Source organism: Ruditapes philippinarum, unplaced genomic scaffold (genome assembly GCF_026571515.1).
Source record: "Ruditapes philippinarum isolate M1 unplaced genomic scaffold, ASM2657151v2 ctg374_1_1_1_1, whole genome shotgun sequence".
Classification (NCBI taxonomy): Eukaryota; Metazoa; Mollusca; class Bivalvia; order Venerida; family Veneridae; genus Ruditapes; species Ruditapes philippinarum.
In genome coordinates, this window is record NW_026860247.1 from 135477 (window position 1) to 155645 (window position 20169).

The window sequence follows — 20169 nt, forward strand, 5'->3', positions numbered from 1 at the left end:
TCTTTACGTTGAAAATTCTTTATATAAAACAAATTAACTGCCTGTCATTTAGTCTTTTCTTAAATCAACACTACAGAATAGGGTTTGATCCATCTTCATATAGTTGTTGAACGATTACTCACAAAGTTCATATTTTAACGTATTTTTGCTAGGGAACACTCTTTGTGTTCATTTAAAACAGTCTACATAAACGTAAAAAAACAATTTTAAGCAAGTGGTGAATAACATGTTTGTATACTGATGTTGAAACTTGGACTCAGCAATACAAAAGTCAAATATTTTATATATAATTGGTTTTTAACGTAACTACAGTAATTATTTAAAATAGCAACCATGTTTTAAAATATACTAAGTGCTAAGAATGTCCTTTGTATTTGTCTTTAGATCTTTGGATTTTAGTAAACTACACAGATACTCAGATTGTCAATGAAAAATGTTTATTTTATTTCATGTGTCAAACGGACTCGATAAATAATGATTTTTTTATATAGATTTTAATTTTATAAATGAAAAGTATATAATAGCCCGGACAGCCACATCAATAATTCATTATTGTTTTCTGTAACAACATACACAAATCAATTCAATTTACTACAATAGGAATGTCACAATTAATGTTTTTGCAACATCAGAAAAAATGAAGGGCACTTTTTATTTGTTTGGGTCGTCAGACCAAACAAATAATGGTAGCAAAAACTTCAGACGCTGATGTTTTTATTTGCAAATACCGAAAGTAGTCCAAACTCCTCGGAGCCGTAACTTCCCTTCATATGTACATTAACGCCGAAAAATTTATGGGGGTTCACTGCGTAAATATTGTCAAATGACAGGCGCATTAATTTTCGTTACGAAGAAATAGTTCCCGATTGGTTGAAGATTTCTAATACTGTGTTGTTCTTATAGATATACTTGCTTATATTCAGCTCCATGATTATTTACTTCAGTGTTAAACAACGTTAAACAACAGGTTTACCGTGAACAAAATATATCGAAATTCATATGGGTTACAAACTCTAATTTAGAATAATATGGTATTATTCAGCATGTCATCTTATAACTCCCCATGGCAGAGGGGTTTCCACGCTCGCTTCAGAAGCGAGAGGTCTGAGGTTCAAATCCCAGTTCAGGCAATTCATGTTGTTTTGTTTTTGTTTTTTTTCTCTGTTTTTTTTTCTCTTTTTTTGTTGTTCTTTTGTTGTTGTTTTTTTTTTGTTTTTTTTTTTAATTGTTTAAGCAAATAAACATTGAATTGAATATCAGTGTTGCAATTAGTGTTATAGCCAATTTACTATAATAATAACACTGGAAATAGCATTGGTGACACTATACAAACAAATTGGTGTAGTATCCCACAAATTCAGCGCCTTCTGTGTTTTGATTTATATCCTTGTTCTGAAATTTTAATCTCGCTAAATTGAACTATAAGGAAAACAACTGATTGCGGGTATATTTGGTACATCAATATGTATATATATGTATATATGTAGGAAACGGACGTATATAAATAATGTATAGATTAAATCTTAAAATGATAATCACTCGAGTTTTCATGTATTACATACATAACTAAACTTTTATTCAAGATTATAGCTACGTTTTATCTTATTTCCGTGTTGTCAAAAAGGGGGAGGATGCGACGCACATAGTTCTCCTATAAACAAAATGAAGTTTACAATCGTTTTGGTTGGCGTCATGGGTGTTTTTTACATATCATTTTGTTCTGCAGGTAAGTAAATTTTATATTTTCCAAAATGATGTTTTATTTCCAATCTGAACAATATAAGTGATATCGAACCATTTAGTATTTGTCACTGTATAGTTATAGACTCAAATCTCTCAAAGTTTTTCTAAGTAGATTATAAATGATCGGGGGAAGAAACATTGTGTAAAACATTCTCATCAGTATATAGGACTTCACTATCATTGATTATCAATATGTTCATGTATTATTTACTGCAACTTTAAATGATACTACAAAAGGTTTATTTTACGAGACTGTGAACTGTTAGTGGCTGATTGTAAACACATATCTAGATCAAATCATACATGCAAAGGATTTATCCTGACATTTAACGATATTACATCCATTTCATCTTTGAATTAATCAGGATCGATTTGATTTATTGGCTTTATACTTTTAAATGGACATTTCTATATCTCTATTTTACAAGGCAGAAAGTAAAGCAACAGTTCTTGTTTCTATGGCGGTAGTATGTTAGCAGAGGCTATCTGAATTCGGGGCACTAATATGATAAATTTTGTGAGCTTTACGAATACAAAAAAGGTTAATGTAAATTCTCTACAATTACATGACGAAACACAATTAGTGCTATAAAAATTTCGTTCTTGGTTTGAAGGCAATTATAAATCGAAAAAGACTTGAGAGCGCTGTCCTTGACCATGTGCTACTAACTTTTTTAAGTGGCAACAAGACTGAAAGTCATAGTCTCAAACGAATCATGTACTCTCAAAACAATGTCCCTTGTATAAAATCATATTAAATTGAATTATATGATGAACGAGCTGCTATAACAACATTATCGTAAAATCATTCCAAATACTTATTCTAATTGATTGAACTGGAGGCTAACATTTTGTTGATTCCACAATATGTTCCATTTCTGTAGGAATGTTTGTATCAATTTGGCAATTATTGATCCAGGTCAAATACAAGATGTAAAACGCCTAAAGGGAGACACAGGCAAAATTTTCATTTCTTCTTTTTTGAATTTGTCATTCATTAATATGTAAATGTTCTCAAAGAGAATACACTTGGCAATCACAGGAACAAAACTTTTCTTCTTTAGGAATAAAATGTTGGTTTCTTAACTTGACCCACGTGGGTCAGGTTAGAGCGTAAAGATTTCACATAAGTTGTCACGGTGAAAACGTCAAAGAACACGTCAAATGAATGCATTAGCTTTTTTTTTTCAATCATACAATATCTACAATATCTGTTATTGTAACTTCCATGGTTTGTTCAAGTCACATGACTAGTTTTAAAACTGATCGATGATTCTGTCGGCAACGATATTTCGGTCAACATATATAGATACATTGTATATATAAATAAAATGTATACAAAAGTTCATGTTGGGACTTTAACAAATGTTATTTTTGCATGATTAGAGTACATAAGATAATTTTTTAATATTTTTGTGCCCCATCTTTAGTTGCGGGCATTTAGATTTACCCTTGTTTGTCTGTCCGTCTGTCCGTCTGTCCGTGCGTCCTTCCGTCCGTCCGTCCGTTCACTTTTTTGTCGCACTTAACTCAAAAAGTATTTGACCTAGAGTCATGAAACTTTACAGGAATGTTAATAAGCATGTGAAGTTGTGCACCTTGGTAATTTCGTCTGGATATTTTTAGTATTTTTAGAGTTATTGCCCTTGACTTAGTAAAATTTTGCAATTTTCAACTTGTGTCGCATGTAACTCAAAAAGGATTTGACATAGAGTCATGAAACTTTACAGGAATGTTGATCAGCATATGTTGTTGTGCACCTGGGTATTTTCGTCTGGATAGTTTTAGTATTTTTAGAGTTATTGCCCTTGACTTAGATTTTTTTGCAATTTTCAAACTATGTCGCATTTAACTCAAAAAGGATTTGACATAGAGTCATTAAACCTTACGGGAAAGTTGCTCAGCATATAAAGTTTTGCACCTGGGGTATCGCTTGTGAATTTATCCAGTTATTTCCCTTGACTTAGTAAAACCCGTTTCATTATGTTGTTATTTGTTCCTTGAGTGCTTGAGTTAGAATCAATCAACTTTACAGGAATAATGATCAACATCACTAAAATACAGGAATAAATATTCACATCACTGTGTAGCTATGCATCTGGGACTTTGCATGTGGATTTTTTTTCAGTTTTGTTATAGCCCTTGACTTACACTAGTATAATTTTGCAATTTTCAACTTGTTCATGCATAGCTCAAAAAGTATTTCACTTGTAGGCCTGAAAGTTTACAAGAATGTTGGTCAGCATGTGTACTTATGCACCTTGGGGTTTGCTTGTGGATTTATTCAGTATTTGTAAAGTTCTTGCCCTTTACTTAGTATAAGATTTTTAGTTTTCAAAAAATATTTGACTTAGAGTCATAAGATTGACAGAACAGTGGCGCGGTGGGGGCACCCATGTCCTATGGACACATTTCTAGTTGTCATTCATTTGCCTTAGTATCCTTAATATTTTTAATTGGGATAAGATAATGGGATTGAAAAGGGATTGTTTAAACGGTCAAATATGTGTCTAAAGCATTTAATAAAAATGATTCACCTTTTCTACAGGTACACAAAAATGCATTACATACGAAAACATTTTTCGGTGCTATTGATACCAGTGGAATTTGTTGAAGAATGGATTTTTAAATTACATATTTTAAGTTAAATTATGTCGTCAGTGAACACATAGTTCTAAATGCAAATTTTGTCTTCCTTAATTAGCTTTAATAACATGACAATGAAATATGCTTAGCATGGTGTCGGGTTTTTAGAATTGATATTTTATTTGTACACATTCACCTTTATTACTTTCGTGAAATTCGTATTTCATGGTTTCGATGTAAATTTAAAATGACTCAACTAAGGTTATTTGACAAAACAGAATTTAAAATATTTTAATGATTTGTGTACCAATTAATTTAGTATTAGCCAATAACATGTTTGCAAATTTTCAGCTCATTCTTTCATCCTGTTTTTCCAGAATAATCATTTTTTATAGTGAATAATAGATCTAAAATGATAAGCGTTGCACAGTGATGTTGCGATATTCATTTTAATGTCATCAATGTTTACAGTGACCCCTGTAAGGTTAGTTGATGGTCCGCATCGTTACGCCGGGAGACTAGAGGTTTACTATAAAGGTGAATGGGGAAGTGTATGCGAATCATACTTTGACCAAGATGACGCAGACGTCGTTTGTGGCATGATTCGGAACACAACAATTGGACTGATGTAAGTACAGATTTATTTTCTTTTTGAAAATCGGTTGAAGTATTAATAATCGCTGGTGCCCTTCCAGTTTATTTGTTGTATAATCAGTGCCTTTCATAACTGTTCTCGTAGCAACACAGTTGATATGTAATGAATAAGTTCCACATTGTATCATATTTTGACGTACAGGACTAACAATTATTTAGTTTATTACATATACCTAGCTTCATGTTATTATGTATATGTATGTTAGCTGTTCAAATATAGAGCTTTTACCATGAGTATATATTTGATACCATAAGTTACAAATATTTGATATGCGCAGTTTCGCATATTCCATATTAAAGGAATATTCTGGATGGCTCGACTTCTTTGATACATTTAGTACATTTAAGTATGTTTGTTTGTTTGTTTGTTTGTTTGATTGGGTTTCATGTCACACCGACACCGTATATGTCATATGGCGACGTTCCAGCTTTACTAGTGGAGGGGGCCCTCAGGTTTCCTTCCTGCATTATTTCAGGCACGAACGGGCACCTGAGTAGAATCACCGACGTTCCGTAAGCTAGCTGGATAGCTTCCTCACATGAAAGACTCCAAAGTCTCTGTCGGTATTCGAACCCACAGCGGTGAGGGGCAAGTACCGAATTTAATATATTTATCATTTTCAGCAACGCTACAATACATGGAAATAATTACTACGGACAAAGCCAAGGACCTGTTATTATAACAGACCTTCAATGTAACGGTACAGAAGATGAAATCTTTTTCTGCAAGTCTGATAAATGGAAAAGTGGCCACTATTGTAATTATTATTATCAAAATGTCGGTGTAGACTGCAGTAAGTAATTTCTAATTTCTCTAATTTCTATTCATTAATATTTAGTTAATGGTGATTGTTTTGCCTTCATTGTTCCAATATCCGAACAATAATGCAGTTAAGATGACCTCTCCAATGAATGATTAAAATGATGGTAAAAAAGATATCTTAGCCTAGAATTAAACTTTAAAATGACCTTGGATTTTACGGCATAAGGACTGCAAATGTTCTTTCTGTTTTCAAACTTAAATGTTAAATATTCAAAACCAAGCAATGAAAGAACAATAACTTGATGACAGAAACTCATTTTTAAAATGCAAGTTATTGATTACAGGTGTTTCAAAATTAAAAGTGTAATCTACTTCTTTGTTTCTGACCTATCAAACCTATGATCTTGTATTTCAACTAACTCTTAAAACGGGTTCGGCAATTGATAAGACACACAAGTAAAGCTATATAATGGCGGTTATGGAATGGGAGGGGTTGAAATATTATATAACGGCAGGTGGGCAACTATTTGTACTACCAACTTTGATACTAATGCAGCAGGCGTCATCTGTAGAACAATGGGATTAAGTTCAAGGTATAATGATCTCAGAACTTGTATGAGTTTTATTCAATATCATATTGGTATTTTTCTTTCTTAAAAATGACTTTTGATTACATCTACGTTTATGTCATTCTAATTATTCATACTGTTAGAGAGACGGCATTATGTGAATTTCTTTCTGATATGAAACATTGATTCTTTTCTTTTTATTCTGGATGTTTCAGAAACACTTCATATGACTCATATTACGGATCAAGTCGCCCCGGCTATATAGTTACCTGCGGGGGAGAAGAAGAAGATCTCAGTCAGTGTTACATATATGAAAGTTACTGCAGTTCATATTATCACGTCCAGGTGGAATGCGGTGGTAATACAACTTTTTGTAATCCATATTTGATTTGGTTGCACGGTTCAAATTTTCGTGAATGAAGGCATACACCTAATTTCGAAACACCTGATAGATAAAGTACTTGATAATGATAGTAAAATACTCTCTTATTTAATTTCTATATTCTTGTTTAAAAAAAGAAGCAATGGAAGTTTGTTGAACTATGTTTTACTTCTTCATATTTATGCCTTAATTTCCTTTAGATTATCTGATGGCATGTATTCAAGTCTGATATGATATGAAGAGTCAATGTTCATTGTTTAACAACTTCTACAACTATTGTCAATAGGAGAATAGTTTGAACTGTGTGTTAGGGTTGCAAGTCCGCGTGATATTTTTTTATTATACGTGTGTATCTGTGTTTTTGTATTTTATTATTTATTGTGATTCATGTGATTCCCTACCGCACCGCGTGGCGTCTTTTCTTTTCAACTAGCTCTACTGTGTTTGATATAAGTAACGTCAGGCCTACAGTGTTAATTGATCGAAATAAACAAAATTCAGAAAACAAAACACAAAAGTACAATATCTACAAGAAAATAGTTTATTAAGACATATTTTAAAGTGTTTAAAGTGATGACCGCCAAATGAACACATCTGCGGATGTTTCAGAATTCAAAGTTTTACTAGTTCATGTTTAATGTTGAATTCTGCCGGTGGTAAGGGACGTGGACGGTAGCTTGCAATTACCATTTCTGTCACTGAACAGACTCAATCAAACCGAGCCTGCAACATTTTCAATTTTGACGTTGGGCTTCGTTAGAAATTCTGTTGCTGTTTGGGGTTTTTTTCGTTATTTTATGAATCTGGTCTTAACACGAAGGTGAATTAGCTCAAGATGAAACTTTTTTCAGATACAGACATTCGGTTTATCAATGGACCGAATTCAAAGCATGGTCAACTTCAAGTGGAGTATCAGGGAAGATGGACGGATATTTGCTACGACGGGTTCGGTCCAAATGAAGCTCGTGTTGCCTGTAAAATGATTAATGGTACAGATGTGTAAGTTGATGAATTGATACATTAGAATCATTTTCTTATATGAAAATATATTTGATAAAGATTCAATTTCAAAATTAAAATTTTATTTTCATTAAAATCTTAATTTTGACGTGCATTATTGCTCTGAGGAACATGCATGTTTCAAACATTTAACTAGCGAGACATTAAAGAAAAAATAGTTGACTGTTTAAATGAAAAATATGAAGACATTGGTCTTACCTGATATATTCCGTTTGCTTTTTACCATTTTCTTACATCCTGATATATACACGAAAGCTTGACAAAGAAAAAAGTAGAGAATGACAAAGAGAAACTTATCGCGGTCTGTCCGGATAGTATCAACAATCAGATTTACAGTGGAAAATGCCATGGATAAAAAGCCTGTGTACTCTTGGGCTTGGTTGTTTACATTTTGTGATAAGTTAAAGATCATGATGTGGTTTTATCGACAGCTAAATCTTGTACAAATCTAAATTTTCCACACCTCTCGCCCATTATAGTTTAAAGATCCTGTAACACATTTTATTTTGGTTTTATGCTCAAATTAAGATTGATCAATATTGTAAGTTCCAAAAAGCATCATTTATAAAGATATTACCGAATTTAACATTTCATGTAAATAAAGGAAGGTAATTATATTCTATAAAGTCTAAGTCAATTTTTTCAATACGAAATGAATGCATATATTTTAATGATTACATATAATGTGCACAAATATTTGCAGTACATATTTTACATATTCTTCGATGTTTGAAAATTATTTTAAAAGCATAACTATATACATATATAAAATATATACACGTGTGTTATACAACCTCAATTATAACATACACGATCTTTAAAGTTGAGATAATGTAGGCGTACTTAATTGGTGAAATAAAACAAGGTTTCTAGCAAAAGTCATCGCACAACACCAAACAGTGAACCAGTTATATATTTCAGAGCTGGTACTATAACACGAAGGTATCATAGCGGATATTCCTACAATGTTAGGGATTTATCATGCACAGGGAAGGAGGATGATCTATCACAATGTTTGTCTGGAAGATGGGGAACATATTCCAGATGTCCGTCTTTATATATCGTCGACCTAGACTGCAGTAAGATACTTTATATGTATATATATACTTAAAAACATGCACTATAAAGACTTATGACCAGTGATATGGCATATGCAGTTTGTGTAACCGAGCTTCTATCTACCAGACGAAGGCAGTAAACAGAACAGTTAACAGCCGTTTATACACAACCATATACCCTGCCAAAAGACTTTGTAACATATTTATATTATCGCTCAGTTGCTTCCTATGACGAAAATAAATATGAATTAATAGCTTTGCAAAAGTCGTGCTTATAGGTAATATAAATGCATGTATCGCTATTGTGCAATGAAAATCATTTGAAATCAATTGTTCTTCGTTGATTTCTGCAAAGTTGTGTTTATGTATCGGTCATAGTTTATGTTAATCCATCGGAATAAAATACCATTGACATCGTTTTTATAGAGCAAAATCGTTGCATCTGATATCATGTTAATCTGATATCATGTTCTACGTCTCTGTCGAAATCTAGCATTTTTCTACAGAAATATGTCTATATTCCTGGTATAGATACAGTACGACTGATGGACGCAGGCAACAGTATTAATCAAGCTGGGCGTCTAGAGATATACTCTAATGAAACAGGTTGGCAAACTGTTTGTGCCGACCATTTCTATTCAAGAACTGCTAGGACTGTTTGCAGAATGCTGGGGTATAATAGGTAAGGTATTAAGGAGCTCGACAGTTCGCATACGAAGATGCAAACTCTCTAGGTGGCAAAATGGAAGTTGTGTATTGTTACTCCATGTACATGATGTACAGAAATTTAGTCATGTGATTCGTTTGATTTGCCTTCTACCGCACGCTGTTTTTTGTGGCGTTTTTTTTGGGGGGAGGGGGGTGTTTTGTTTTTTGTTGTTTTTTGTGGGTGGGGTTTGGGGGTTGTTGTTGGTTTTTTTGTTTGATTTGTTTGTTGTTACAACGGCAAAAGATTTATCTTTTTAAATATGTACCAAGTCTCTAACATACTTTACATTTTTGTAAACATCCTAGTACTTCCTATTTAGGTTTGACGAGAATTTTTATATCTCTAATTTGAAAAACTGATTGATATAGCTACAGAATCAGTAAATGTTACGACATACTTAAAACAAATGTACACACTATATCTTCAAACTTGTTTATTCAAGGTACTTTACATATGTGCACAACCAGTATCCAAGGGGTCATGGTAATATGACGTTACAATGGTTTTCTTGCCAGGGATACGAGAGTGATATCTGGGAATGTCCTTCATTCAGCACCTATTCATACTGCAGTTCTGGGCTTGAAGCAGGAGTTGACTGTTCATGTATGTTAACATTTTGAAAAAATCTAAATAGACAAGCATGTTCTGCATCTTCTGCAATCTTAAAAGATATGACTCATAAAGTCTGCTGGAGTCCACATCTCTTATTTTTGTATGTTTGTTTCTACTTTTTAATATTTCTATTCCGTCTTTACATTTCGTCTGCCAAGTAACCTAAGCATATGCTATTTCATAAATAGACTCAAAATATTGAAAACTTCTTTCAATCAAAATAAAATTTATATTCTAAAATTAGTTTATGCGTATGATTTGTGTAAATCATATACAAAAACATATATTACAATATTAAGACAAGAGTTTCGTGCTTTTTTTTCAGACAGCGGATACTATACAAATTCATATTTGCTCTCGACTGTACAAACAGGTACATCCTTATTGTTGTCTTTGAATGCCCGAAATATGTAAAATACACAAAGGTATACTGGGGTCCTAGATATTACCAGACAAAATATGAAGTTTTTTATCTGTAACTTTTATTTAAAATAATAAAAAAGAATGGAATTTTACCCAAATAATGCACGTAAATGTTCCTTTATCAAACAGGAAATTAAACATTTGACCGTAGAAATGTATCTTTAAAATAAGGTATTATAAGAGGGGAAAATCGTGTAAACAACTCAATTTACCGGACATTGTATTTCAAAACTTTTTGAAGTCGTGAATTGAAATTAATCTTTAAATAACTAGCAAGGAAGCTACCACTATCGAATGGCAAGGTTAAGATAATTGAAAAACCCAGTATGTCACTAGAAATAGACACGGCAGCCATGCCTGTTATGAAGAGGCCAATAAATAGGGTGTAATTGAAATTAAAACTATTAACTCAATTAACGTATTGATCCTTCATGATGCTTAAACATATGAAACATTTTAATAATCAAATGGAATTCTGTTCTTCTGTTTTTTGTCATACAGTTTCCTTTTTGTCATCATGTAGCATGTTACATAAGCCATAAAATCAGTTTTATTTACATTTCATGTAGAGTTTCGTCCCATGGGCGTAACCCGTTTCCTTATATGTCTTTCAATTTGCACTTCTTTGTAAAAGACAACAACGAGATACTGTTTAGACTAAATTTAAGATTACTTTTATCATTAAAATATGTTACGAGTGTCTCTTGCGGTATCGTTGAAAAGAATTAAAAGTAAAACCTATCTAGAATAACATATTTAGGGCCTCCGTATTCGGGCCTCCGTAGAACAGATTATTCCCCCGCATGACCAGGTCATGAAATAACTAGTAAACAAAAAGGGCATGTTAGTTGATACAGAATTGAATCAACAATATTTACCCGAGACTGGTTTTGTTGTAATTTACTTTGAAAAAGAAAGTGTGCGTACAATATAGAATGTATGATTTTTGAATCATAGCAAAAATAAAGCACTATTCAGCAGTAATAGCTTTTGTCCGGTAAATTGATTGTCCGGTAAATATGTATGACCCCAGTATCTATTTAAAATTTCCAAAATAGTACAGAATAAAAACGAAACTTACAATGGTAGGATACTACGCCATCGCGCACCTGCAAAATTGCCCCCAATCAGACTGGGTTGTTGTTGTTGTCGTTGTCGTCGTTGTTGCTGCTGCTGCTGCTGCTGCTGCTGCTATTTTTTTATAAACGTCCCGTCGGCTCGAAGATAAAATAAGAAATCGTAAGAATATCAAAAAATAATGTAGCGCACCAAAGATTGGCTTTTGTACTTTATATAATTTTAAGTTTTACAATCCAGTTTAGTCCTGAAAACGGGATAAAGTTTTTTTTCCTAAATGGTCCAAACGAAATTTATTCCGTTTTCAGGCTAAACCAGATAGTAAAACTTAAACTTTTTTACAGTTGTTTCAAGTTCTAAAGTCAATCTTTGGTGCTTGTTAAAGACGTCGTCCTACTCCTACGTCGACCATCAATGAACTAACGAAAGTCCTAATCCATGAGTGGCATTTGTCGGTTCTATGCGCGAACGATGCTCTAAAGGTGGCATAACCCATAATAAATGTATGATTTTTGGTGGCGATCTCACCATATTTAAATTAACCATCTTATCAGTTTTCCGTACGTAGAGCAATATCATTTTACAAACACAACATAAACACATTGAAATACTTTGGAATGCTAATAAAAATAAATTAACCCTTTTTCCATGTATATCGTCACTTAAAGAAAGCGGAAGTTTCGTTTTTGTTCGGTATATATAAATGTTGAATAAAGCCTACTATTAAACTAATTTTCACAGCAAACATATTTGCTTTTTTGTCACATTTTGAAGAATCCAGTATTAGATTGGTGAATGGAAATGGTCATTCAGGACGCGTAGAGGTCAATTATAAAGGTCAATGGGGGACGATCTGTGACTCGAGTTTCGACCACGATGATGTACAGGTCATTTGTCGAAGTCTTGGCCTCTACCAAGGAAGCAGGTAAGCACATTGTATGAACAATACAGTTGTATAACGTACAGTTAACGGTTGTATTAATTGAATCAAAAACAGCTATTTTCTAAGTAGCTTAGAAAAGTTCATAGAATAATAATAATACCATTTCAAGAACCAACACCCTTCAGGTTTCAAACATAGGAAGGTCTTGTATATTACATTCTTAGCGTTATATCTCTCAATTCTATAAATAATTTTGACAGCTATGGCGTTGCATATTATGGGGCACATTTCGGTGAAGGAGAAGGAAATGTGGTTATTGAAGATCTACAATGTAATGGATATGAAAATCATATTTCTAAGTGTGCGTCTAAAACCTGGCTTTCAAACGGATGTGACCACAGCAGAGATGTAGGTGTCGATTGTTACGGTAGGTGGGATTTAATCAACATATAATACAGATACTGTTTTATATGTTGCTTTGATAATATAATCAACATGATATCAGCATTTTATTTTATGCTTTTCAGTGGATTGCTGATTTTTCCGTGAAAATTATATTTGACAATTTCACAGTGAAAATTATCAAAATATAATTTCACACTTTTCAATGACGAAACTACTTTTCTAAGATTTTCCCCATGCGGTACCTCAATTTTATTTTTGCTGACAATTTTGACAATGTCAGGCTGTTTAAAGAAAAAGCAAAGCTTAAATTGATAAATAACTTAAATGTCAAACGTAATAAAAAGAAGAAAACTTACTTCTATTCATTCAAATTCCAATCACCAAATTTCGTCTCTATTTTTTTTTTTTTTTTTTCATGTTTTACAGTCTGAAAAATACATTCCTTCCACATGCAAAACTGCTCTTGGTGACATTTGGGCATATTAAAGTATCTTACGAGCAATAACTGCCGTATGCGTTATGAAAAATTGGAAAGCAATGACAGCCAAGAGCACTTAGAATAAGTAAACTACCCAGCGTTCCTGAGCCAGCTTCCAAGTTTTCCATTTTCCTATCTGCTTTTTTGAATGTTTACACATCTGTCAACACTTATTTTTTTGTCTGTTACAATCCTCAAATAAGTTTTCTTTCTTTTGAAAAGGTGTATGACTAACAAATCCAAATGATATCCCTCTGAATCAAAGACAATTATTTTCGTCCCGTGAAATACACAACTTTAAAAATGGCTGCCGCTTACATTTAACAAAGCCAGGTCTATTATAAATTCGCAATAAGTAACAGAAATTTGGATGGATGGTTGGACTTTATCTCCTACAAGAAATGTTTGATTTTATTATTATTTAAAACAAACGAACGTTCATTTTTTTTTAATAAAATGAATAATATCACCGTCATTTAATGTTGATTGCCGAACTTATTTTTCAGCTCAAGACTTCTTGTATTTAATGAGAAATTCCGACTAAATGGGGCTCTCAATGGGGAAAACAGATTTTAATATTATGGAAATTTCTTTTTAACTTGTTTTAAGCATAAAATAAAAAGAAAATTTATTGTTTGTTGTGTAAGATGTAATTTTATTTCATCTTGTGAACTTTAAAAACAGTATGCTCACTCGTGGCTACGCTACTCGTGAGAATACTGTTTTTAAAGCCCACTCGATGAAATAAAATTACATCTTACACACAAAAAAAAACAAATATCCTCTATATCTTTACATTTCTCTATTCTTTAAGCGATAGTTCACTTTAAAGAAAGTGTTGTTGTTTTCTCGTTATCATGCCATTGGTTTTTAATTGAACAACTTATGGAACGATTTACAAGTGTTTTTTTTTCAGAATACCACTTTAGTGAAAAGGAAAGATTAGAATAGTTTCTGTTATTAAAATATATTTTATGTAAAGATAGCAATAGCAACAAATATTTCCAACAGATAACTGCTTTTTAGGCATAAGTATCTGACTTGAAAACAACACGCAACATCATACCCCATTAGAAATAATGAAATATTCCTTGCGATACTCGGCTATGGACATCTTATACCCAAGTTTTAGCATTTTAATCTGTTTTGGTATCAGACGGTTTGCTCAATAATCTAAAATTTAATTACTGCAAATATGTTAAAGCGAAAAATGCCAGAATGCATGGTAATCTTAACATTGCTATTAATTATATTTTGTAATCATTTAACATTGGTTTATATTCTAGCATATAGATTTTTATTCTAGCTTATAGATATGATCTGTATACCACTAAAAGTTATAACGTTATGGCGAGCAGCGGCAATTACGGTGTGTATCTTAATTTCTTCTCGATATATTGATTGTTCTTTCTGACTACAACATTTTTAAGAATAGGCTTGGATCGTACGACAAAGATATTCAATACATAATGACAAGATCGTTTCGTACGTTAAATCATTTCCCTATTTCAATAAACATGAACAATGTACATGTCGTTGAGGAATTCGAATCAAAGGCATTGTGGGTTCAACCTCACACCATTAAAGTGCAATGCTTCTTATCTTAACCACTCGCCCCTTACGCTGAGGCACATTGTGCCACAGAAATCCATTTTTTTAATTCTTTAGAAATGTCAAACACGTGTTTAATAATGTTTTAATACTAGTTTTAGAGCATTTGAAATGTTTGACAGCTGAAGAAAGTTGCGCTGAACGTGCAGTTATAAGTCGTAAAGGTAGCAAAATGTAAACTAAGTAGTATTTTGACTTCTATTCAAAATACTCGTTTACTATGATTATAGTCCATTACCAACAGAGCAAAAGATGTACAAGATAGTTTATCTATGTTGTAAATGGGTAATTTTTTGGAAACTGTAACAAGGAATAACATATATAAATGCGTACAATAACACTTGCGTAGAAATTTTTTTTCTTAAATCCGTTTTTTATAGAAATGTGTCTTCTCTGCAGAAAATATTTTGACAAAGTTAAGATTCAGTTATATCTTTTCATGTATTGCGTACAAATTGCGTTACGAATATTCCATTTTGTCAGAGGGTGCAATACGTCTTGTAAACGGATTCAGCAGATATTCCGGACGTGTGGAGGTTTTTTATAATGGACGATGGGGCACTATCTGCGACGACAGTTTTGATAGTCGTGACGCCAGGGTTGTTTGCCGTGTTCTTGGCATGAATTATGGGTAGAATGATTTAAATACAATAATATAACTATTCATAATTACATTTAGGTTATTTGTTAATAAAGTATCTCATATAGTATTTACTCTCAAACGTATCGGAAGTTGTCGTAAATTGTCGTAAATTATATATAGTCATCCTTATCATGTCCTGTTGTCATATAAGCTTATTTACATGAACTCTGTGTTAAAAATGAATTATTTTACTACTGAACGAACAATTTTAACAACCGCACAAATTTAAAAGTTCAAAACGGTAGAAACTGAATTTTGAATTTTTGTACGGCGACATAATAAATTACAATTAATATATTATCTCAAAATCACCTCAATATATTATTACTATTTCAACAAAGATGCTATATCAAGTCTTGAACCTATTTTTTCAGATACAACACCGTATATGATTCGGCACGTTTTCGGTGCTGGAAGTGGGCCTATAACAATTGATGATCTCGATTGTAACGGCGATGAATGGGGTTTTGTCACAGTGTAACTCCCAACCATGGTACTCCCATGATTGTTCACATAGTGAAGATGTCGGTGTGTCAATTGCTATGGCTATTGTATGTTTTATCTCAGTTTAAACTTGAATGGTGTTGACACACAATGTTTTCATACAATACATAATTTTTATGCTATTACTCTCATTGTGATTTCACATCACTGGAATATTTTCATTCAAATATGATCAACGTATGAATATGGAACATGCACCTAAAATTACATGTATAATAAATATAGATTTTTTTTGTGATCTTGATAAAACTTAAATATCTTTATAGATGTTCAGATTTTAGATTTTCATTTCCAAATACATACCACATATACGAAGTAATATGTTTCCTTTCAATCAGTGTTAAATGAATACCTTCTTAAATAGGTTTATAATCTCTCCACATAATTCTACTCGAGACAAGAGATATATGAATGAATGAATAAATGAACGAACGAAACGAACGAACCAATTAATTAAATAAATAATGAATTAATCAAGGAATTAATCAATGAATGAATATTTTTCATTTATTAAAAACATTTGTTATTGTTAATATTTCAATACAGATACAACAAATCTACCCTGGTGGTACCACCAAACAACGGAAAGAACAATAATGCGGTGTAAGATACTTGATCTTTTATACATGTAGTTGACATTTCGAACGATTGTGAATACTTTTTTATAACTTACTAGTTAACTGATCGCTTTAAAGTTCATTTTCATTACTGATAATAAGACTTTGATTGCACAAAAAGAGTGCCATTAAGTTCTGGTAAACACACAAATAATATCAATAACAAAAGGGGCGTCAAACAGCACTGAAGAACACACAAAGAGTGTCAATATAAGCACTAATGAACAAACAAAGTTGCAATATAAGTACTAATGAACAAAAGGAGTGTCAATATAAGTACTAATGAACACAAAGAGCGTCAATATAAGCACTAATGAACACAAAATGTGTCAATAAGCATGGGTAAGTCGCACATTATCAATAAGCAATGCTGAACACAGACGGGTATTCGACACAGAAAGTGTGTTGATAACACTGGTGGACACTCAGAGTGTTAATAAGCACTAATGAACAAACAAAAAGTGTTACATGTAGTGACACTTAGCACTGGTGAACACAAAAAGTACCAATTAGCGCTGGATGAACGCACAAAGAGTGTTTATAAGCATGGATTAGTCACAGAGTAGCAATAAGCAATGTTGATCACACAAGGGTGTCATTTGGCACTGGCCGGTGTTCACATAAATAGTGTCGATAAGTACTTGATAACTCATAAAGAGTGTCACTTGTGAACACATAACGAGTGTCAGTTACAGAGAGAGTGTCAATTAGAACGTTTGAACACAAAAAAGTGTCAGCAAATGAATGTTCCCAAATACTGCCCAGAATTAGATTGATCACTTTGAACAATAAATAAAGACATAAGCAATGGAACAAGTCAGATGGTTTGGTTACCAATGGTAGAAGTCCGAGGAGATTTATGGAATTTTATTAAATGTCGTCACGTCTATGTGGTTGAATTTCTTATGTCCAGTTTTTGAAATTAGAATGTTTATGCATGCATCTATAAATTCTTGATAATTTCATTGTAAGAAAAGTAATATTGTTCAGTTTATATCATAAATATGAATAAAATAAAGATTTAATATAGTGTCGTTCCATGTACCATATGATTTATGTATGAATATATGAATGTATTAAATACTATATAGCACCGACTATGGACGAGATAATTCACGTTGATTGTGACGAGAATGGCTGGAATATCAGAGTGGACATGTACCGTCTCCGTGAGTTGTATCCCAATGCCAGGGCGTCAGATATTTACCTTGGAGAGAACTCGTGTACTGGCAGTCAAAGCTGGAGTAGTGTAACATTCAGGCAGGGTCTCCGGGAATGTCTTACATCTGAAACAGTGAGTAACAGTCATATATTTATATTCCAAACACGCTGTCACATGTGTTTTATTCAAAACACAACATTACAAATGGGTAAAATATATAAATTTTACTATCAAAATTTAGCTATTTCACATACAATGTATATTTTATATTCTTATTCAAAAAAGATATCGAGTATATTATTAAAATATTATTTATAACACGCACATTTGTATATACATTTTGGATACTTTTATTCCAAACATGCCGTCACATGTTCCTATATGTTTATTTCAAACATGTCGTTAAATATGTTCTTGATATGTACTTGATATGATAATTATATTCTTTTTAATAACAACGTTTTAGAGATATATATTTGGGAATTGTTTCAGATAAGAGGTAACGTTTTGGTATACAGTAATGAGTTGGTGTATGCTGAAAGGGATCCTAACTATCAGTTTATTATACGGCACTATAACTGGACAGTTGGTATAGAATGTGATGTTGATAGGAATGAAAGCTCGTCAGGTACCTCTTTCTAAATAATGTTATTTTAACCCTTCTGTTTCATTATTAATTTGGTATCGATAGTTTGAAGGATTTCGATCATGTCGATATTGGAATAACAACAAGGTTTAATAAAACGGCTCATTAACTAAAGGAGATCCAATATTCTGTGGCAAGCTTGTGTTTTCCCCTTAACCTGGCGCATATCCAAAAGAAATTGGAACAGAAATAAAATACTTACGGCCATTTCATTTTTTCGAATCGAGCAACATTTGTCTTGGAAATGATGCCAAAAATAACATTACGGCCACGTGGTATTGCTACACTGGGTTATTTTCGCACTATGCGGAGTTTAGGTCTTGCTTTGCTATATGCTGTAGGCGTAGGAACGCCGTTATCATGATGCTACTAGCAATTAAATAGTAAAAAAATTGATTAAAAACAAATCAAACATGTATATTTAGATGCGTTACAAATAATTCAGTTGCTATAGTATACTTGTTTTTGGTCTCAAACGTATTATTATCTAGCTGTTCTTTAAATTTATGTCTTTTTTTCTAAAACTGATGCAGTTCATACGGCCTACTAAGCCACTTGTCAGTTACATTGAATATTCACATATATTGCCATATTTTTAGCTCACATACACCATGATAACAACCATTTAGCGTTACCCTGAAGTTGACCGGGAAGTAGTTTCATTTCTCGGAAAAAAATGTCATTTTAAAAATCGGGATCCCTAACTTTAAATGCGAACAATTATGGTAAATCCACTGCGTGTTTTCGGTTTGGCGATAAAGTAATAACGTGAAGGGTTTATCAACGACACCGGGACTTGGAGTGGTTAAGATTGGTTGTTTACCCGTTTACACCAAAACCCATCAAGAATGCTGAAGACCATATGAAATTCTTTCTTATACGAAATGGGTTAGTCCTGTTACATTTCATTTTAAGAGGGTATTCTTAAAAATAGCCAATATGTCACACAACACTATAGCAAGACCACGTGGCATATTTTACGGATTTCGATAACTTTGGTATATGTAAAGTTCATAATGATTTCATCTAAATGATACTCCTGAGCAATCAAGACTGACTATAATTGTATAACATTATGTTATTGTTTTTATTGAACCTTTTCTTGCTATTAAATATATTAATAAACTCTTCTCATGGACGTGTCTGTCTTTTTCCAGTTGTGAAGTTGATTCAAACACGCACCTTATAACACAGTCTTCTCACGAGACAAAGTTTGTGTTCGAGGATTTCGAGTACGCTAGCAACCATGAAGGTATACACGTGTTCTGTGACGCCTGTTTTCTGTTCATCACACTGATTATTCGGGACAGTGTCAGCAGACCTGCCATCCAGTTTTCCGTAGAAAACTTAATGTTGCTAAAGTAGAGACAGAACACATAACTGTAGCGCGTACGGAGGCAGAGGGTATGATAAACCACAATGGCTAAATGGAGGGGATTGATATGTCGACGTAACAATGGCGAATGTAGAGGTGAATAATGGGTGACGCCACAATTGCACACGGACTGGTAGATCTTGGTGACGTAACAGTGGCGAATAGGGATGAGGGTCAATGACGAACATAACACTATCAAAACGCAGATGATGACTATTAAAAACACGACTGTGATGTAAGGAAATGTAC

General features: G+C 32.8%; 2 protein-coding genes across 2 annotated transcripts in view; both read left to right on the forward strand.

The window, feature by feature from the left end:
- The window catches only part of LOC132759370 (CUB and zona pellucida-like domain-containing protein 1), a 66011-nt gene that overhangs the window by 29430 nt on the left and 16412 nt on the right, over positions 1-20169 (forward strand). The window lies entirely within an intron of this gene.
- LOC132759368 (deleted in malignant brain tumors 1 protein-like) lies at positions 1569-19185 on the forward strand. Its single transcript, XM_060751133.1, has 19 exons — positions 1569-1726; positions 4801-4957; positions 5608-5777; positions 6195-6339; positions 6531-6673; positions 7549-7696; positions 8639-8796; positions 9307-9457; positions 9927-10087; positions 10422-10469; positions 12371-12521; positions 12740-12906; positions 14669-14731; positions 15457-15604; positions 15991-16167; positions 16667-16723; positions 17829-18031; positions 18392-18527; positions 19145-19185. Exons 1-15 carry the CDS (start codon positions 1663-1665, stop codon positions 16049-16051), a joined length of 1935 nt encoding a protein of 644 aa, XP_060607116.1. The 5' UTR covers positions 1569-1662; the 3' UTR covers positions 16052-16167; positions 16667-16723; positions 17829-18031; positions 18392-18527; positions 19145-19185.